Consider the following 22397-nt stretch of genomic DNA (forward strand, 5'->3'; position numbering starts at 1 on the left):
ATGTCCAGATAAACATTTTCCACTCGCCTATAGGTAGCTCAGTCAGCCCCGTAAAGTCAGCGAATTCAGTCCTTTGCTCATGCGAGCAGCATACATTAATGGCGGCTGCTGAAGTTCAGCTTAACCAAATAAGCGGTTCATGTTAATTGTTTGTTTGCTGGCTTGCTTGTTTGTTTGCTTGGTTGGCTTGTTGCTTGGTTTGTTTGTTGTTTGTTTGTCGTTTGTTTGTCTGTTGGTTGGTTGCTGTATTTGTTTGCTTGTTTGTTGGCATGTTTGTTGGGTGATTGCTTGGTTTGTTTGTTGTTTGTTTGTTTGTTTGCCTTTTTTCTTTGCTTGTTTGTTAGTTGGTTTGCTTGCTTGCTTGCAGGGTCTGAGGGAACCGTGTGCTCACACATTGATGCTTACATTTTAAAATTCTGCCTAGCCGTGTTATCTCAAAAGGACTATTGTATGTTCTTATTAAAATTTTCCTATTTGTAGCAGACCTAGACATAACTGCGACACACACGCTATCTAGCGAACTTACCCAAGGCATCGCATGCCTTGCTTCTGCAGTAGTAGGCGTTTTTGTAGTCTGTAAAGAGAACAAAATACGAGATATTGTAATACCCGACGTGACGCACGCTTAAGAGTGAAGGCGCTAAAATTTTTTTCGCATAAAATGGTCTGAATATTGGCGAGCTCCGAAGCTTCCATACGCGTAGTGCACCTCCTATTGAGGCTAAGACACCTTGATAATTTGAAAGTAGCGACACTCTCCTCCTCACGGCGCTTTCCTCCTCGATTCTCCTCGCCCGCCGGCTGCGCACGGCGCGCTTTTCCTTCTGGGCTCCCGCGGACGGGCCGCAGGATTCTATGGAGGCGTGTTATTTTGGGCCAGTTGCACGCCCCAGTGGGGTTCAAGATTTTGAGAAATGCTAATAACAGCATCGATAATGCTGGAGGCAACGTTTATGAGGAGGTTGGTTTTTTCTTAAAGCCGCATGAACGGGGTATACCGATGTAAAGGGAGCTTTGAGGCGAGTTCTATACTCCAGACAATTTTTCTGCCACATCATCAGATGCTTTACTTCGTGCGTCTGATCTAGTATTGCTTGTGGCACATATCTGTGTGTGGCTTATTAAGCGAAAGGCTTACCCCCGTATTCAGAAATGCAAGTTGAAGCCCATGCTTGAATTGATCTAAATGACGCCTAGCGTGAACGCGCCAAAGGAAACGCAGTGAGCGCCTTTGGGCACGTTAACGCCAGGCGTCATTGAAATCAAGTCAATCATGGGCTTCAACTTAAGTTGCACTTCTGAATACGGGGGTTGGACCTCTGTTTCAAGGTCCTGTTGTGAGGTACAGAAAATATCACGTGACCGAAGGAAGGCGGGAAGCGAACCAAAGCATGTGCAGCCGCGTATAAGAGATTATTAATGATTAGCAAAGTAATGATTGATCAGTAATTGGATTAAGATGAATTCAGGTGTATTAGGGAGGATTAAGGTGGATTGAAGTCGGTGAAGGTGCATTAGGGTGAATGAAGTTGAATTAAGGTGCATAAAGGAGCAATAGGTTGGATTAAGGTCGATGAAGGTGGATTAGGGTGGATGAAGGTGCGTTGAGGTGCATTAAGGATGATTATAGTGGATTAGGGTGGATTAAAGTGCGTGAAGGAGGATAAGGGTGGATTAAGAAGTATTAAGGTGCATTAAGGAGGATTATGGTGGGCTAGGGTGAATTAAAGCGAATGAAGGAGGGTTAGGGTGGATTAAGGAGGATTAGGGAGGGCTAAGGTAGATTAATGTGGAATAGGGTGGATTAAAGTGAATTAAGGACGATTATGCTGGATTAGGGTGGATTAAAGTGAATGAGGAAGCATTATCGTTGATTAAGGAGGATTAAAGTGCATGAAGGAGAGTTAGAGTAGATTAAGGTCGATGAAGGTGGATTAGGGTGCAATAAGGAGGACTTTCGTGGATCATGGTGGATTAAAGTGAATGAAGGAGATTAAGGTCGATAAATGTGGATTCGGTGGATTATAGTACATTACGAGTATCATGATAGACTAATCGGTCTTAATACTCAATGAACCATAATTCACCTTTGTCCACCCCAATCCACCTTAATGCTCATTCATCCACCTTAATCCAGCTTAATAGTCCCAATCCACCTTAATAAAACCTAATCAACCTACATCGCCCCTAATGCACCTTAGCCTACCCTATACGGTCTTAATCCTCCTTTATCAACCCTAATCCATCATAATCCGCCTTAATCCTCCATCTACCTTAATCCTTATTCATGCACCATAATCCAACTTAATCTTGCTTAATAGTACCAATCTACCTTAATACACCTTAATCCAACTCTATCAAACCTAATCCAGCTCCATGGTCCCTAATCCACCTTAATCTACCCTAATCCATTCTAATTGGTCTTAATACCCTTTCATCAACCCTTCACCTTAATCCACCATTATCCGCCTTAATCCTCCTCCACCAACCTTAATCTTTATTCATGCATCTTAATCCTTCTTAATGCACTCTAATTCATCTTAATCTTCTTTAATGCACTCTAATAAACCTTAATCCTCCATAATTCACCTTATGTCAATCACTAATGATTCATTAACTAACTTGGGTAATCATTTTTATATAGGATTTGACATGCTTTGGGTCACCTCTGGCCTTCCTTGGGTCACGTGATATTTCCAGTTTAGAACGCGACCTTGAAGCAGAGATCTAAAGGCTTTCGCCTTAAAACTTAAAGAAAAACACAATGTTGACTGGCTAACGCTCATCATCTGCAATACCACGGGTGTACTTGCGACTAATTTTTTCAGGGCGCGAAGCAGAAACTATAATGCTGCACTTCCAACTGAATAACAACAGTTAGCGACGTGCAAGGTGATGGAGCCACCCCAGAATATTAAGCATACTGAGGACAACCGCAACAAAAACGCTGGTGAACAGGCCGGAAGAATGAAAAAAAAAATGCAGCATTACGGGATGCTTTGCTACGAGCTATAAGAAAGACGCATCAGCTCGCAAACAACGCTGTTATTTGTCGGAACAAAGTTCTTTCGGCCAATGTCATGCAGCCACGGCTTCCTGCACAAGCCGTCGCGCTTTCCTTGTGGTATCATAAAAACGGCATAACCATCTTCAGGCTTCTTGCTACAGTAATATGCGCAACAGCCCGGCATAGCGCTAGCACATAGAGCAGGTACAACGTTTACTACGCCGAGCTAAAGCGCCGAGCCAGCCGTGCTCAGGACGAAAATGGCACGTACGCAAAATAAAAACACAAGCAAAACTCAAAATCCGCGCGTTTCCAAGGGCAACAGCAGGGAGACCAATCGTCGTGCAGAGAAACGGGGACAGAACTGGTTGCCGCGGGGGAACGCGGAAGGGGCGAGGAGGAGGAGAGGAGGTCGCGCGGCGGCGGCAGAGTTCAAAGAGTGTCGCTACTTTCAAATTATGACGGCACTTTAATTGAGGCGCCACTGATAGCCACCTAGCGGGCAATTCCAAAAGTACGCTCGGGAGCAGTAGCAGACGACAACCCTTTGCAGTAGAACCGCGTAGGGCGCAGGACGCTGCGATTCTAAACGTACTACGCCCACCGCGGAAGGTAAGAAAACACCTACATAAGCATAGCAGAGAAATGGCTACGTTAAGCGGCTCGAATGATAACTGTAGAAGCGTCATTCAGAACACATGGAGCTGTTCTCCAGTTCCTTTTTCTGTTTACTTCATTTTTAAATAAAAAGACGTTGATTCATAAATATATTCATAGACAACGGTTAAATTTGTTAATTTTCGCTTGTCCTTCCTGTTTGGCTGTTGCCTTAGCTCGCTCCCTTAGTAGATCGCTTAATTTCTCGACTCCTTGCAACTCTTAATTCCAGTTGGCAATTTTGCACGAAAAGAGCTCTATAACTAGGGAAAACAAGACGATCTAACGGGTGACAGACATATTGCCTATGAGTTTAAGGGTTATTGCAAGGTTCGTCGATGGACGCTGTCTCGCATTATTTTATTTTCCACCTTATCTTTCCATATATCACGGGTATATGGTTCCGAGGATCTGTCTGTGTGGCGGCCAGCCGTTACTCGAGGAAATAATGAAGCAAAAGGAAAAGTTAAACGCAATTGGCGTTTTCTCAGGCCGCAATTCGTTCCACGTGCATACAGACCAGCTGACCACTAACCGAATCCCTTTCCTGGTTCCTGGATCAGTCTAAACAAAGAAGGTTGAACTAACGAAGCTACAGCGATGCGCGTGACCGTCGAAAAGGCGGCAACAACTGAATGCATTTTGAGTTAATCGCGTGAGCCCGTCCCCCCCCCCCCCGGGCCCCCCCCCGGGCTCCCCTTTGGGTACGTGCCTGCCGAGTTTAGTCCTCTAGCATAATAAGACTTCAGTTGAGTACAAAATACACATGCATAAAGGCGCAACATTGTGAAACAAACAAATCACTCGGCGTGGTTAGTCTGCTCAGACAGTATCGAGGTGTAAAAACTTCACAAACGTGATGCGACGTGTTCAGTGAAAATGGAACAGAAATATAATGTGCAGAAAGTATTAGCAATTCTCACCCTGAATTACCTATTTTCCTAACACAATTCCCAAGAAACCACAAAAGCTGTTAAAGAAGCACTTGCCTTTATCATTCCGATAAGACACAGCATGATTTAGGCCATTTACAAACGAGGCAAGGTGAAAACCTGGCACTTAAAGAAAATCAGTTGTGCATGAAGCAACTACCAACAGGGGGCTGTTGCAACTACCAACAGCTGACATGCGTGAAGTCACGCATAAAATAGATGCAAAAAGATGAAGTGCGTGACAGCTGGTGCAAGGAATTTCCGGGCCGCATAAAACCAACTGTTTCAGTTCTCGAAAGTTTCAATAGCTTTAACGCGCAACACGATGCACTCGTGCAGTCGTGCCGCCTACCTAGCGCAACACGGTAATGAAGCGGCAAGCTGCATTCAGAACTTTAGCAAAGTGCCATTCAACCACACGCTGCACTGCGGACGAACCGAACAAAACACGGGCAGGCCGTGATCAACTTCGTCACTAACGCGTGTAAACATGATCGAGTGCAAGAAACACCGACACGACAAAAGAAAGCATGAGAACAAGAAATTTCGCGCTGAACGGCGGCTATCCATTGTTGCCGTTGCCCCCGCTGATGAGGCCTTGTGGAGAATAATTAGAACCGCATCGCCGGCACGACTCTGCCTGTATTTGAGCACCGCACCTTGTAACAATTCTTCTACGACATGCCTTGAGTCTCCGGCCACCACACACACGTTGTGTTGCTTATTTTGCTCTGAAAACGTGAATCAAACAGAGAAGCACGATCAACGACGCAGAAAACTATACAGCGCGTGGATGCCGCCTTTCCCGAGTGTTCTGTGCAAGGCCGCCACCATGTGGCGCGTCCATCGGCGCGCACTACGCGCATACGGCCCCCAAACGACAACATCGACGACGACTTCACTATGGCAGAAGTAAACATAGCATTGTTGCAAAACAGTAGGGCGACGGCGCCGGGTCCTGACGGCATCCCGTATATTCTTCTGCGCAATCTGCCCGACGGAGATAAAGAAACGCTGCTCTCGCACACCAACGAGCATTGGAACACGGACGTCCACTACGCGTATACGAGCTCCTCGGGATACGCATTTTACGGAAGCGTGTTGTCACACAATGGGGCGTTTACCCCTCCGGTCAGCGCTAGGGACCATTTCGCGTAAAATGTGCCACAACCTACATAAAGGAGCAAGTGAATTTCCAAAGACTGGTAAGACTACTGCGTAGACATGTATCACAAAAGCTGCGAACGCTAGCAAAAAAAAAAATGAGAAAGCTCAATTCCCGATCTGTTTTCTCAGAGTAACATAGGAAAATAGAGGTTGCTTGCACAAATGTTTTACCCGTGGGCACATTACTCACACTTGCACTCCGTGCCTCCCGAGAGAACTTTATAGGTCAGTGGCGTAGCCAGGGTGTGGCTACGCTACCGGACACCTGACCTTCTCCGCCCCCCTACTCTGCAATTTCTGCGTCATAGTATGCGGCCTTCCCAACCTGCCCTCCCCTTACAGCTGGCTGGTTCTGGTTCTGGCTGAGTATAAAACACTGTCCTAGCGATAAAAGACTGGCAGCGAGTTGTTCTGTTCATCTACTTTTCCTTTCTCTTACAGTATCATTTGTACATTTCAATTAAAAGTAAATAAATTTCCCTTTGATTTCCTTTCCTTTATCTGTTAGATTTATATATAGTCGCGACTAACAAAATCCCGGCCCCTCGGTTCCCTCCTTTTCGTTCACTGCGTAGCGAGGGTCTCGGCTTCGGTATACGTTTCATACCTTCAGGTAGCACACGAGGGTTTATTGGCCAACTGCCTGCCCCTAAAGTTCGCACCAGCGGTTTAAAAGATGTGCCACACGCGCCGCCATGGCCACGAGCGGCACTGCAGACTAAAAACGCTCCCAGGGCGAAATCTTGCACACTGTTGTGATCAGCCGTTCACCCCTCGACAACCTCCGCTCACGGCTAACGCGATTATGGGGAATGGGCCGACGGCCTCGTCAAAATGGTTCTCAAAACGGATGATTTGTGCCCAACGCGGGAGTACCTCGGTCAGGGGAGGTTTGGGCAATTAGCAAAGATACGGCCATCGCTTGTCAGCCGCCCAAATTGGCATGTCCACGCCGGGGACGGACTCAATGTACGATCGGAGTCAGCGTACGTTCCCTCCTTTCCCTATTTTTGCCCAGTTATGTGCAAGCGTTTCCGACAAAGCTCCCTTCAGAGGGAAAGGGCAACCGACCTACAAATTGATGGAACCGGATGTCATCGGTCTCCTGACGACGGAATGGAGGAAGTGACTGAACAATCACCACGCAGGGCGTAAAAACAACGCAACGGATGGCGGGAGTAAGCTTCTGCTACAACTTCATCATAAACTTTTTCTGTACTACTTTGAATTTTCTTGTATATATGTAAAACAAACGTGTTTGTAAAACGTCCTGAATATCGGGCCCAGCCTCACGTTCCCTTACTCCTCCACGAGCAAAGTGAATTCCACGTCTTCGGACCCGCAGTCGCAACAACACGCACATCGATACCCAAGAATGTGTATACGTAGGAACAACCGCCGGCGTAGCTCAGTGGTAGAACACCGCATGCGTAACGCAAAGGTGGTGGGTTCGGCTCCCATCGTCGGCAAAGGAATTCTACATTTCAATTAAAAAAATTGCTTCTGTTATATGCTTTCATCGGATTCATTACCTGTTGGCTTCGTAAGGTTGCGGCTAACGAAAATCGGGTCTCTCGGTACCCCACTTCTTCCCTTGTGACACGTGTACTTGTCTTTATCGGGCGACATGTATTGCCGCCTAAGAAATGTTATCGCACAGCGCGGTACGCGCCTGCATGTATCCGAAGTTTCTGGAAAGTTATCGATGCTTCTATCCGCTGTCTGTTGTCGCCGAACCTTGTGTTATCTGATTTTATCGCTTGATACGAATGGTGTAGAACTTTGTAGAAGGCATGCGGGTCCCAACGATTAGTCTGGAACATTCGATGACTGCTGTATAAAAGCCGACGCGCTTGACCCACTGATCAGATTTTCGACGATCGTTGATCGTGTTCGCCGCTATCGTTGTGTTATAACTGTAGCCTGTTTTTGTGGGCATAGATTCGCCCAATAAAAGTTAGTTTTGTCTTTCACAGTATTACCACTGTGTTCTTCAACGTCACCACCACGTGACATCTGGTGGAGGTGCTTGTGCGTTCATGTACCGAACGCCCCCGCAAAGCCGCGAGAACGAGCCCAAGCACTACTAGAAACCCGAGTGCACCTGCCTAACGAGAGCACCGCGATTTTTACAGAAGAAATGAGCCGCCTATTCCGCCACGCCGACCCGGAAATGTCCGAGGAAAAGAAAGTCCGGCTACTAATGCGTGGTGTAAAGGAGGAACTTTTCGCCGGTATGGTACGAAACCCACCGAAGACCGTCGACGAGTTCCTTCGCGAGGCCACCAGCATTGAGAAGACACTCGAAATGCGGAACCGGCAATTCAACCGCCGCACGAGCTCGACAAACTACGCCGGAGTTCAGTCACTGGCCACCGACGACCTGCGCGAGACCATCAGGGCAGTCGTACGAGAGGAGCTTCAAAGGATCTTCCCTTCATCGCAACCTCAAGTGGCCACAGTTGCCGAAATTGTCAAAGAAGAAGTTCAGCGATCGCTCGGAGTTCCCGAGTTACAACCACAGTCATCGCAGCCCCAGCCAGAAGCGATGACCTACGCCGCCGTCGCCCGCCGTCAAATTCCCCCTCCACGACCGCGCCAGGGCCCTGCAACGCCGCAATTCCGTCGACCACCGCCGCCGCCGCCAGCACGCCCACCCGTCGCCCAGCGCAGCTACCCGAGGAAGACAGACATTTGGAGAGCCCCCGACCACCGCCCGCTCTGCTATCAGTGCGGAGAAGCCGGCCATGTGTATCGCCGATGCCCAAACCGCGACTTGGGACTGAGAGGGTTCGCCGTCAACGCGCCGCGTCCACAGCTTGGAGAGCGCCCACGTGACATCGCCGACTACCTCGCCGCTACTCAATGGAGCCCTCGACGACCGTCCCGTTCGCCGTCACCAGGCCGCTACCTGCCGCCGCAGCGCCGACCATACACCGGCCCAGCCCGGGGCCGCTCTGCGAGCCCATATCCGGAAAACTAAAAGCAGCAACCGATGGAGGTGCGGTTGCTGTTCGTCGAACTAACGAAGATCCTCTGCCGCCGACGAAGACGACGAAGAAACCATCTCGACGACCTAATGACGACACGCCGCCGTCCCGAAGAAGTCGGGAAGCCAAGACTACTCCGACGAAAGACGACTTGACGACGCGACGTTCTAGCTTGAGTTCAACACGACGCAGCCGTGATCCGACGCCAAGACCCAACTGCAACGCGAGACAAAGAACCACCGACCTCGACGTGCTTCTCGACGGCCATGCAATCACTGCCTTAGTCGACACAGGGGCCGGTTACTCCGTAATGAGTGGACACATCGCCGCCCAGTTGAAGAAGGTTAAGACTGCATGGGAGGGTCTCCAAATTCGAACCGCTGGAGGACACCTCATTACGCCGACTGGAATCTGCACGGCAAGAATTACCGTTCATGACCGGACTTACCCTGCCGCCTTCGTTATCCTCCAACAGTGTTCGCGAGACGTCATTCTCGGCATGGACTTCCTGAACCAACACGGCGCAATCATTGACCTGAAGTCGAAGTCCATAACGCTGTCGGAAGATCGAGCGATACCGCCGGAGAGCTCTAGTAGTCACCATGCCTTAAGTGTGCTAGAAAGTAAAGTCAGCATCCCGCCTCGCTCCAGCATTGTCATATCCGTAGGTACCAAAACGCCTGCCGACGTAGAAGGCGTCATCGAGGGTGACCAACGCCTACTGCTAGACCGTGAAATTTGCGTCGCGAGAGGGATCGCTCGACTGCATGGAGAGAAAACTGAAGTGTGGCTGACAAACTTCAGCCAGGAGTTCAAGCACATCAACAAGGGCACGACGATCGCGTACATCGAGGAAATTCTGGAAACAAGTAATGCGTTTGTCCTCTCGGATTCCGCCGCATCTACCCCGACGACCATGGTTCCCGAACCAGACTACGACATTAATCCAAGTCTTCCCGTGATTAAGCAACAGCAGCTCAGAAGTCTGCTCCAACGATACAAAGGCTGCTTTTCGACGTCATTGAGGATTCGACAAACACCAGTCGCCAAGCATCGCATAATAACCGAGGAGAGTGCTCGACCACTCCGCCAGAGCCCTTACCGAGTTTCGCCGCGAGAACGTGAAGCTATAAGACAAGTCGACGAAATGCTGCGCGACGACATCATCCAGCCGTCGAAAAGCCCGTGGGCATCCCCTGTTGTCTTGGTGAAGAAAAAGTACGGCACCTTACGTTTCTGCGTCGATTATCGTCGACTGAACAAAATCACAAAGAAGGATGTATACCCCCTACCACAATAGACGACGCATTAGATCGGCTCTGCAACGCAAAATACTTCTCGTCGATGGATCTCAAGTCTGGCAAATAGAAGTCGACGAGAAAAATCACGAAAAGACCGCCTTCATCCCGCCAGACGGCCTCTACGAGTTCAAGGTCATGCCATTCGGACTCTGCTCGGCGCCTGCAACATTCCAACGCGTCATGGACACGGTGTTAGCAGGACTGAAGTGGCAGACCTGTCTTGTTTACTTGGATGACGTCGTCGTCTTCGCCGAAAATTTCTACGATCACCTTAGGCGGCTTGCGACACTACTAGAGGCCATCAAGTCATCAGGGCTCACTCTGAAGCCAGAAAAGTGCCGCTTCGCTTACGATGAGCTTCTGTTCCTAGGCCACGTCATCAGCAAGTCTGGAGTTCGCCCCGACCCGCAGAAGACAGCTGCCATTGCAAAGTTCCCGCAACCCATCGACAAGAAGGCAGTGCGTAGATTTCTTGGCATGTGTGCCTACTACAGGCGATTTGTCAAGGACTTTTCACGTATCGCTGAGCCGCTGACACAGCTAACTAAATGTGACGTCGAGTTCAAGTGGGAAACGGCGCAGGCCGACGCATTTCAAGAACTAAACCACGCATGCAGTCGCCGCCCGTACTTGCGCACTTCGACGAGTACGCCGATAGAGAAATCTATACTAACGCCAGTAGCCTAGGCCTCGGTGCCGTTCTAATCCAGAGGAGAAACGGAGTCGAACAGGTGATAGCTTACGCTAGCCGGTAGCTGTCAAAAGCGGAAGGCAACTATTCTACAACCCAAAAAGGAATGCCTCGCCATCGTTTGGGCTACAGCGAAATTTCGCCCGTACCTATATGGCAGGCCATTCAAAGTCATCAGTGACCATCACGCTTTGTGTTGGCTAGCGAATTTAAAGGATCCTTCAGGACGGCTGGCGCGGTGGAGCCTAAGACTGCAAGAATATGATATCACTGTAACCTATAAGTCCGGACGAAAACACTCTGATGCCGATTGCCTATCACGTGCCCCCATTGACTCGCCGCCGCAAGATGACGAAGATGACGACGCCTTCCTCGGCATTTTAAGCGCTGAAGACTTCGCTGAACAGTAGCGAGCAGACCCGGAGTTGAAAAACCTCATCGAGTATTTGGAAGGGCACATCGACGTTGTCCCTAGGGCATTTAAGCAAGGATTATCTTCGTTCTCGCTTCAAAACAACCTACTCGTAAAGAAGAACTTCTCACCAGTGCGCGCCAACTACCTTCTTGTTGTCCCGTCAGGACTGCGTCCAGAAGTATTGCACGCCCTACACGACGATTCAACCGCTGGGCACCTTGGATTCTCCCGGACGCTGTCGAGGATACAGGAAAGGTATTATTGGCCGAGCCTGACCGCCGACGTCGCCCGTTATGTCAGAACATGCCGAGACTGTCAGCGACGCAAGACACCACCGACAAAGCCAGCCGGATTACTACAGCCAATCGAGCCTCCTTGCCGACCATTCCAGCAGATCGGGATGGACTTGCTGGGACCCTTTCCGACGTCAATAACCGGAAATAAGTGGATCGTCGTGGCGACGGACTACCTCACCCGCTTCGCTGAAACTAAAGCACTGCCGAAAGGTAGCGCCGCCGAAGTAGCGAAATTCTTTGTCGAAAACATCCTGCTGCGACATGGCGCCCCAGAAGTCCTCATCACCGACAGAGGAACGGCCTTTACAGCGGAGCTCACCCAGGCCATTCTGCAATACAGTCAGACAAGGCACAGGAGGACAACTGCCTACCACCCACAGACGAATGGTCTTACGGAGCGGCTGAATAAGACCCTCGCCGACATGCTAGCAATGTACGTCGACGTCGAACACAAGACCTGGGATGCCGTCCTGCCGTACGTAACATTCGCTTACAACACGGCGGTGCAAGAAACAACACAGATCACGCCGTTTAAGTTGGTTTACGGCAGGAACCCGACGACGACGCTCGACGCCACGCTGCCGCAGGTAACTGACGAAGAGAATCTTGACGTCGCTACCTATCTACAGCGCGCCGAAGAATCCCGACAGCTCGCCCGTCTGCGGATCAAAAACCAGCAGCGTACCGACAGCCGACACTATATACAACCTCCGACGACGCTTCGTAGAGTACCAGCCCGGCGACCGTGTTTGGGTATGGAGCCCGATACGCCGACGAGGACTGAGTGAGAAACTATTGCGACGCTATTTCGGACCCTACAAGGTCATCCGACGTATTGGCGCACTGGACTATGAGGTCGTGCCAGACGGCATTTCGCATTGACAGCGACGTCGCGCACGACCTGAAGTGGTCCACGTGGTGCGTCTTAAACCGTTTTACGGACGCTAACGAACTTTCCTTATATTGTTTTTTTTTCTTTACTGCGAGTGCTTATTTATTACTTTCGTTTGTTTGCAGCATCGGGTCGATGCTTTTTAAGAGGGGGGTATTGACACGTGTACTTGTCTTTATCGGGCGACATGTTTTGCCGCCTAAGATATGTTATCGCACAGCGCGGGACGCGCCTGCATGTATCCGAAGTTTCTGGAAAGTTATCGATGCTTCTATCCGCTGTCTGTTGTCGCCGAACCTCGTGTTATCTGATTTCATCGCTCGACACGAATGGTGTAGAACTTTGTAGAAGGCATGCGGGTCCCAACGATTAGTCTGGAACGTTCGATGACTGCTGTATAAAAGCCGACGCGCTTGACCCACTGATCAGATTTTCGACGATCGTTGACCGTGTTCGCCGCTATCGTTGTGTTATAAGTGTAGCCTGTTTTTGTGGGCATAGGTTCGCCCAATAAAAGGTAGTTTTGTCTTTCACAGTATTACCACTGTGTTCTTCAACGTCACCACCACGTGACACTTGTCAAGCGAAGGTTGAACAGGATATTGCGATGTTTTTCTTCTGCGTCTTAGCACAATTTTCATGTCTAATTGCATTGGCGAATTTCCAGAGCGTAATTTTCTGCTCTTTTTAAAGCAAGTATTTACGAATCGCAGATCGAGAGCTGGTCTCAAGATTGCTTCATCGAGCGGTCGAGACAGCTGTCGCCGAAAGCGGCTGATTCTACCGGAGGTCTCCGTGACGTAGTTCTTTCAGCGGCGTTTGATTGGGATCGTCCGTGTAGCAGACGACGGACACTATACCAGACAGACAGCGTGCGACTTGTTCTTTGTTCTGCCGCAGCAATAGATAATGACTCATGTTACACTATAGCGATAATTTTCTTCACTCGCAAAGCTTTCGGTTTCAAGCTACGAAGAAGCAGGCCCAGACGACGACAAAGACGATCAGTTCCATTCGCCGAACCGACAGGGCCGCACTAGTGCCAACCTAAGGAAAGGACGCGGGGAGATCGGCCCGATCTGTGTGTGAGTATTTTTTTTTTTAATGGAAGAAGGGAAGAGAAAAGTACAGCGCCGTTGCTTCCTGGCCGATCTCAAGGGTGCGTTGAGCAGTGTCAGCCATGGTGTCAGCGTCTCGAAACTGTCGAGAGTGTTTGAAGTCGGAGGCGATCTCACCGCTGCCAACCAGATGTTTGGGATCGCACCGCTGGTACGATCTGTTGGGAACTCGGCGCTGACGCCCGTGGTTGTACCTGGGTCGCAAGCCCCAAGGGTAGCGTTGGCCTGGCGGCCTGGGGTACAACTGGAAGCATCCGAAGGTCCCGGCAAAGCATGAGTCGACTGGTAACAACAAAACAACTTGTTTATTTTAACATTGCAAAGAGTTGGCGGTCAGGTTGACCGAAGTAGAGAGACGGGAGAGCACTTTACTCAACAGAAGAAATCGGAGCCCTCCTCTTGGCGTCCGGGGGCAGCTGTTTTTATACTCTCGCAGTTGAGGGCAAGAAGGAACCCCTCAAAAGACGAGCACGTGAATGTACAATGGGCTAATGGTGACGCACACTGTCGTAGCGCTGCCGTAGCACCATGTCGAGCACAATATCGTAGCACCCTGTCGTAGCGCTGCCGGTCGGGCACAATGACTGTAATGAGAGGATGATCCCTGCTTTCGCATCGCCTGGTTCAGGCACAATGACTGGAAGGCGAGGGTGATCCTTTGCGGTCGCATCGCCGCAGTCGCGCCTGGAAACACCTGGCGATGAGCGTTGCGGCGACGACGATCGGGCCAAAAATGTCTGCCGCCCCGCCGCAGTCGCGCCGGCAAAACCACGTGTCGCAGGCGAAACGCAACAGACCGCCCCGCCAGGGGAAGGAGATCCCGATGGACAGGGGACTGCATCCGCTGTCCGGAGGGATGTCGCTCGATGATGCTCATAACCGAAGTCGGGCGTCCCTCGACGTTTCTTGAGCGCAGCGCACAGAGAAGGCCTCGTTCTCTTGTTCAGGTTCGCACGGGACACTGCAAAGTGACTTCGGGAGAGTTCACATTTTTGTTCTCGTTCCCGGCAAGCGTTAGAACTACGCTGAAACTCAACCGCTCAGTCAGCAAGCACGGCACAACCCTCACTAAGCCCTGCCAGGCTCTTTCCCCTTTTTATACCACTGCCTAGTTCCTTACAGTAGTCTAGCATCACTCAGAACGCGTCCACAAATTGGAAAATTGCACTAGAAAGCATATCATCACTTTGAAACACTAAACAAAAGCAATATGTTAAAAAAAATCCTGCCTCAGGAAGAAAAACATCAGTAACAAACAATTTTTGAGGCTGATTCCTACGTTAGGGGCTTCGACTTAAGCCATCGGCGTTACCGTTGAGACTCCCCTTTTTGTAACGCACCTCAAAGGAATATTGTTGTAAAGCGAGGCTCCAGCGCAGGAGGCGGCCATTTTTGGGAGAGATGGTCTGCAGCCATTGGAGAGGGCAGTGATCCGTCTCAATGATAAACCTCGAGCCGGCTAGATAGCATGACAATTTCTGAACGGCCCACACGAGACATGCACACTCTTTCTCGGTGGCGCTATACGCCTGCTCACGACTGGTCAGCTTACGACTAGCATACAGGACGGGGTGTTCTACTTCTCCCTTTTCCCGTTGGCACAGTACAACGCCCATGCCTCGCTCACTAGCATCGCACTGAACAATGAACCCTTTTGTATAGTCTGGCGATCGTAGCACAGGCTGGTTTGTTAGGGCACTCTTTAGGGCGCTAAAAGCTCTTTCCTTTGTCTCGTCCCAGACGACTGTTTGAAGCTCTGTCTTTCTTAGAGCATCCGTCAGGGGAGCCGCGATATCAGAGTACCTAGGGATGTACCTCTGATAGTAGCCGGCGACACCTAAGAACGACCGAATATCGGTCTTTGTGCGCGGTTGCGGAAAGTCTCGCACAGCGGCCACTTTTATTTCAGAGGGGCGGCGACGACCCTGACCAATCACGTGACCGAGGTAGACAACCTCGGCCTGTGCTAACTGGCACTTAGGAGCCTTTACTGTCAAGCCCGCTTCGCGCAGGCGGGTTAGCACTGCCCGCAAGTGTGTCATATGCTCAGACCAGGATGCGGAGAATATCGCTACGTCGTCTAGATACGGTAAAGCGAATTCTTGCTGTCCCCGCAACACTTTATCCATGAGGCTTGAAAAACAGTATGGCGCGTTCTTCAAACCAAAACTCAACACTTTAGGACGGAATGTTCCCATTGGTGAAATGAACGCCGCATACCTACTAGCCTCTTCTGTAAGTGGAACCTGCCAATAACCCCTGACAAGATCTAGGGTGGAAATAAACTGAGCGCTACTAACTTTCTCAAGGCGCTCCTCGATGTTAGGGATCGGATAAATTTGATCCTTAGTGATGGAATTAAGCCTGCGGTAGTCGACGCAAGGACGAGGTTCCTTGCCCGGTACCTCAACTAAAATCAAAGGGGAGGTATAATCACTCTCACCTGCCTCAATAACACCGAGCTGTAGCATTTTCTTTACCTCAGCCTCCATAATATCGCTCTGGCGGGGTGACACCCGATACGCCTTGGATCGTACTGGCTCTGGGGAGGTAAGTTCTATATCATGAGTAAGTACAGAAGTCCTACCAGGCCTCTCAGAGAACAGACCTTGAAACTCTTGTAATAGCCGGTGTAGTTCGGTTTTCTGCTCGGGCGACAGCGGTGCTTTACTGATAAGGTCACTAATGACTTGACCGGTGTCTTCCCTGTTCGTCACTGAGCCTAGTCCCGGAAGCTCGACCGGAAGCTCTTCAGGAACGTTTACCATCATGCACACCACTGCTTCCCTTTGTCTATAAGGTTTGAGCAAATTACAGTGGTAAACTTGCTGTGCTTTCCGCTTTCCTGGCAGACTTACCACGTAGTTAACGTCCGACAGTTTCTGAACAATTCGTGCTGGGCCCTCCCACTGCACGTCTAGTTTGTTGTTTAGCGATGTGCGCAATATCATGACCTCATCGCCAACCTCAAAACGACGGGCCCTGGCTGTCCGATCATAATAAACCTTGGCCCTCTGCTGGGCCTTTGTCATTGCTTCACCTGACAACTCCTGTGCCCTTCTTAAGCGTTCGAGGAGCTTAAGTACGTACTCCACCACGACTGGGTCGTCGCCCCTGCCTTCCCATGATTCTCGAAGCATGCGAAGCGGAGACCGAAGCGAGCGACCGTACACCAGTTCAGCTGGCGAAAACCCCGTAGCTGCATGCGGCGCGGTCCTTAAAGCAAACATCACCCCAGGCAGACACAGCTCCCAGTCAGTTCGATGTTCAAAACACAACGCTCTCAACATGCGCTTCATGACGGAGTGGAGCTTCTCAACGGAATTCGACTGTGGGTGGTACACTGAGCTGTGTAACAGCTTTACCCCACACCTTTCGAGAAAAGTTGTCGTCAAAGCGCTAGTAAACACTGTGCCCTGATCTGATTGGATTTCCGCAGGAAAACCAACTCGCGCAAATATGGACAGTAGTGCATTGACTATCTCAACTGAGCTGAGTTCTTTAAGCGGCACTGCTTCAGGGAACTTTGTCGCTGGGCAGATCACAGTCAAAATGTGTCTGTACCCCGTGGCTGTTACCGGCAGAGGTCCCACTGTATCAATAACGAGCCGTCTAAAAGGCTCCGTAATGATAGGTACCAATTTCAACGGCGCCCTCGATTTGTCCCCTGGTTTGCCCACCCGCTGACAGGTGTCACATGACCTCACGAAGTGGTCTGCGTCCCGAAAACACCCTGGCCAATAGTACTCTTGCAAGAGACGGTCCTTAGTTTTCTTAACTCCTAGGTGTCCGGACCACGAACCCCCGTGTGACAAGCGCAACAGATCCTGACGATAGCATTGAGGCACGATCAGCTGATCGAACTCCACTCCTCGGCGGTCTAGATACTTCCGGTACAGGACTCCACCTCTTTCCACAAAACGCGCAGTTTTCCTGGCGATACCTTCTTTGACATTGCAGCGCACGTTTTCCAGGCTGCCATCCTTCTTTTGCTCGGCTATCAAAGCCGACCGGCTGACTTTTAGCAACCTATCAAGTCCGTCTGACGTAGGCGCGATGAGCAAATCAGTAGATAGCTCTTCTAACTTTCCCGTGTCGGGCGTTTCCTCTCCAGTATCTGGCGCCTTTAACGTTACAGACTCAAGTTTATTCAGTTCGGGCGTGCTCTGAATATCAGCTTGCTGCGCCTCTGACCCTTTCTCATTGTTTGATAACGTCGGCCCCGCAACTACCGCCTTTGCAGCGAGCTCCCGAACCTTCGACCTGGTTAAGGCCTGAACACTAGCTTCACCAAACAAAAGCCCCTTCTCGCGCAGGAGGTGATCGGACCTGTTTGAAAATAGGTACGGGTACTGGGGTGGCAGCATAGATGACACTGCCGCCTCTGTCTCAAGCGCTCCGAAAGGTCCTTCAATAAGCACCTTTGCTACTGGCAGACACACGCTATGAGCTTCCACGGCTTGCTTGATCCACGCGCACTCGCCCGTGAACATATGGGGTTCTACGTAAGACGGGTGAACTACATCCATCGTAGCTGCGGAATCGCGAAGCACTCGGCACTCTTTCCCGTTCACGAGGAGGTCTCGCATGTAAGGCTCGAGAAGCTTCATGTTCTCGTCAGTGCTGCCTATTGAAAAAAACACAACTTTTGGTGTTGTTTCCGGACACTGCGCCGAAAAGTGACCCGGCTTCTGGCACGTATAACAAACGCGCGCTTGCCTCATCTCGAACCGCTTTCTGCGTTCGGCTTCGGCTGCCGCCGTCTCCTTAGGTTCGGTCGCACTGCTTCCACTTGCATCCGCACTACGCGTGTTCCCCTTTGCTCTCATGGGTGTGAACTTCGGCCTCTCAAACTTCGAGCCAAATTCACCCTTTTGACCGTCCTTAGCTCCGCGAGCCCGACGCGTCACAAACTCCTCGGCTAGCTCAGCGGCTTTAGCCACCGTACAAACGTCTGGCCTATCCAAGACCCAGTATCGCACGTTCTCCGGTAACCGACTATAAAACTGTTCTAGCCCGAAACACTGCAGAACTTTATCGTGGTCACCAAACGCTTTCTCTTCTTTGAGCCACTCCTGCATGTTCGACATAAGCCTATACGCAAACTCTGTATACGACTCACTTCTGCTTTTCTCATTTTCCCGAAACTTCCGACGGAACGCCTCCGCAGACAGCCGGTACTTTTTTAGAAGACTCGATTTCACTGTGTCGAAATCCTCTGCCTCCTCTCTATCCAAGCGAGCGACTACGTCGGCCGCCTCGCCGGGTAACAAAGTGAGCAAGCGCTGTGGCCACGTTTCCCGAGAGAACCCCTGCTTCTCGCACGTTCGCTCAAAGTTAACCAGGAACAAACCAATGTCCTCTCCAAGCTTAAACGGCCGCATCAGGTCAGTCATTTTGAACAATACGCGTTCTCCTGCACCGTGTGCCTGACTTCCATTACGAGCGCGTTCCATCTCTACCTCAAGACGCTTCATTTCCAAAGCGTGTTGACGGTCACGCTCTTGTTGCTCTCGCTCTTTCTGTTCTTTACGTTCACGCTCTTCTTTTTCTTTCTGTTCTTTAAGTTCGCGCTCCTGTCTTTTTGCAGTCTCCCTCTCTTCAATGGTCTCAAGGCATTCCGACAGCTCGTCATCCTCAGCTTCTAACTCAAGAATAGCCTTTAGCAGTTCAGGTTTTCTTAGTTTGTCTGAGACATCCAGACCCAACTCTCTTGCAAGCTCCAACAATTTCGGTTTGCGCAACGACTTCAAATCCATGGCTGCTCTGAATGCTGCTTTCTCTACTGCTTACTATTGTCTTGCCGCAACTAACCCGGCAGCAACGACAACCACAATTACCAGCTCTGTTTCTAACACTAACAAAAGCCTGGCAAAGCTCAGAAGAAGAAAGTCCCGCACTCACCAAACCTCGCAGCCAAGAGTCCAGCGCAGTCGTTCCGCTGCAGGCAACCAGTCATCACACAGGGCTCGTTGCACTGCTCCCGGATCGTTGTTGAGCTGCTCAGCATACAGTCAACTGCATATCTTCGCTGCTGGCCTCCGTTGTCGCGATCTCACCGCTGGCAGACAGTTGTTTGAAGTCGGAGGCGATCTCACCGCTGCCAACCAGATGTTTGAAGTCGGAGGCGATCTCACCGCTGCCAACCAGATGTTTGGGATCGCACCGCTGGTACGATCTGTTGGGAACTCGGCGCTGACGCCCGTGGTTGTACCTGGGTCGCAAGCCCCAAGGGTAGCGTTGGCCTGGCGGCCTGGGGTACAACTGGAAGCATCCGAAGGTCCCGGCAAAGCATGAGTCGACTGGTAACAACAAAACAACTTGTTTATTTTAACATTGCAAAGAGTTGGCGGTCAGGTTGACCGAAGTAGAGAGACGGGAGAGCACTTTACTCAACAGAAGAAATCGGAGCCCTCCTCTTGGCGTCCGGGGGCAGCTGTTTTTATACTCTCGCAGTTGAGGGCAAGAAGGAACCCCTCAAAAGACGAGCACGTGAATGTACAATGGGCTAATGGTGACGCACACTGTCGTAGCGCTGCCGTAGCACCATGTCGAGCACAATATCGTAGCACCCTGTCGTAGCGCTGCCGGTCGGGCACAATGACTGTAATGAGAGGATGATCCCTGCTTTCGCATCGCCTGGTTCAGGCACAATGACTGGAAGGCGAGGGTGATCCTTTGCGGTCGCATCGCCGCAGTCGCGCCTGGAAACACCTGGCGATGAGCGTTGCGGCGACGACGATCGGGCCAAAAATGTCTGCCGCCCCGCCGCAGTCGCGCCGGCAAAACCACGTGTCGCAGGCGAAACGCAACAAGAGGAAAGAAATGGGGAAGCTGGCGCACGCTCACTTTGACTGCTATTCGTTGCTACGTCACATGACGCAAGCAAAGAGAAGCGGTAAGGGTGTCATGCGTTCTTTTTCGGCGTCCCTTGCCAAACTGAAAATAGTGCTCGCGCACGTGATCGCGCTTTCTTGTAAAAACTTATGCGACCTGACCAGAGCGCCAGCCGTCTCAAAGCACTTCTTGGCGATGGGACGAGGTCAGCATGCGTACAGCTGTGTCGTGATGGGTGTGTAGGGCTGAGTGACTGACCAGCCTACCGCAGTATAAGGCTTCGCGTTAAATGGCAACAGATGGGTTGCTTGACGGGTAATACTTTCTCGAAATTCACATTTGAGCACCGAAGTAGAAAGTACCCTTCGCAATCCATCGTGCCACTATAATGCGGCCAGGCGCCAGTGCGTCGGGCATGCGTCTGCCATGCTTTCGATGCTATAGCAGAGCTGAGTCAGCCTGACGTCACTCGCTCCTGCATAATCTGCGCATAACCAAATACGTCAGCGCACTGTACATATATGCGTCATATCGGAAATAAAGGTTGTTCATTGCCCGACGCGGGCCCGTGCACAGAAACCGTTTTCGTAACGAGTATTAGACAGCTTTAGTTACACGTACGTAGAGGCTTTGCCTACGTAGAGCTTCTACGTGTCAGCAGTGCGCATGCGTAGTACGTAGCGGGCGCGCGCGCGTCTCACGGACGTACGTGAGATTCAATTCTTTGCGTGCGTTTCTTGCGCACGTAGACTGCTTCGCGCGGGAGTTCCGCGAGATCACCAACAAGCGATAGCGGGCCGCGCGCGCGCATACGGCTCGCATCGAAACACGGCGACAGGATTGAATTGGCTACTGCCGTGTTCACATTTCCCGATAGATGGAGCTACGGGGTCCCTTTTGGCGTGCGTCGCGTACGTGTAGCTAAAAGCGTTTCAGATGGCGTGCACGTAAGGTACGTAGGCTTTTCACGTTTGCGTTCGTGAAGCCTCTACGTACGTGTAACCAAAACTGTCTACTATCAGACAATGAGTGCAGTCGCCACGCAAGGACCGCCGGTACTTCCGAATGCTGTTGTGACCCTCGGCGTGCGCTGACTGGAACGCGAGTGTTATAAACGCAGATTTGGAAATACTGTTCTTGGCCGGAGGACGATACGTTGGCAGCAACTCTGTATCTGCCATTAGAATTTTCAGCATAAGGTGTATCCAACTGGATACGGTTTTTTGATGTTACCATGCCGACGGACCCGTCCCTACTACGAACTTCAGTGCGGACTCCATGAAGACATGCGGTCTTTGCAGGTACCGCGTCTCGACAAATCATACCTTCTCCCCCGCTTCTAGTGTCTTTATTCCCTCTGCTTGCAACTAGCACTTGCAAATATCCGTCAGACCGGCTATTCAATTTAACCGGAGGGAAGTGAACCCGGTCTCGAAAACTGGTTATCCGGCTATCCGTATTTCAAGAAACGGATATTCAGGATATCCAGTTCAAATAACCGGACATTCGAATCTCTGGACACGAATACTTGGTGTCGCTAATAGCTTGTTCATATTTTGGGTTCTATTTCATGTATAAATATTACAAATGTATTACACATATATTACAAACATAAGAAAACAAGAGAGAAAGAGAGGTAATATATATATATATATATATATATATATATATATATATATATAGAGAGAGAGAGAGAGAGAGAGAGAGAGAGAGGAACAAATACCCGGCGATCCGAATAACCGGATCAACGGTTTCGGCGCAAACCCGGTTCGATGTTGCTGCACTGCTTGCAACTCATCACGGAACCACTTTCTGGCTCCGTAAGATGACTCTGAAAAGGGTGTATAGTTATCCAGCCCTCACGGCTCAGAGCCTGATGTCGACACAGAAAAGTGACCTTGATTGGAACTTTCATCGTAACTTTGTTTGACTGCCCTCTGGCATGTGTGGCATATTCAACAGAGACGACGAGACGGCTTCTGAAGGCCGGGATCGGCTTTTTTTTTTTTCATCATGTCAGATACGTGGTTGCTTTTTATTTCTCTGAGCCTCCTGTCACCCGCAGCATACTGTGATCCATATAGTAAGTATACA

The 22397-nt window shown here is 50.4% G+C and overlaps 1 protein-coding gene across 1 annotated transcript in view; it reads right to left on the reverse strand.

Annotated features, from left to right (window-relative positions):
• The window catches only part of LOC142573931 (uncharacterized), a 184585-nt gene that overhangs the window by 136029 nt on the left and 26159 nt on the right, over positions 1–22397 (reverse strand). Inside the window, exon 4 of the mRNA XM_075683132.1 lies at positions 527–574. Within this exon, the coding sequence (XP_075539247.1) occupies positions 527–574 (48 nt within the window). The remainder of the gene's footprint in view (positions 1–526; positions 575–22397) is intronic.

Source organism: Dermacentor variabilis, chromosome 3, assembly GCF_050947875.1.
Source record: "Dermacentor variabilis isolate Ectoservices chromosome 3, ASM5094787v1, whole genome shotgun sequence".
NCBI classification, from domain to species: domain Eukaryota; kingdom Metazoa; phylum Arthropoda; class Arachnida; order Ixodida; family Ixodidae; genus Dermacentor; species Dermacentor variabilis.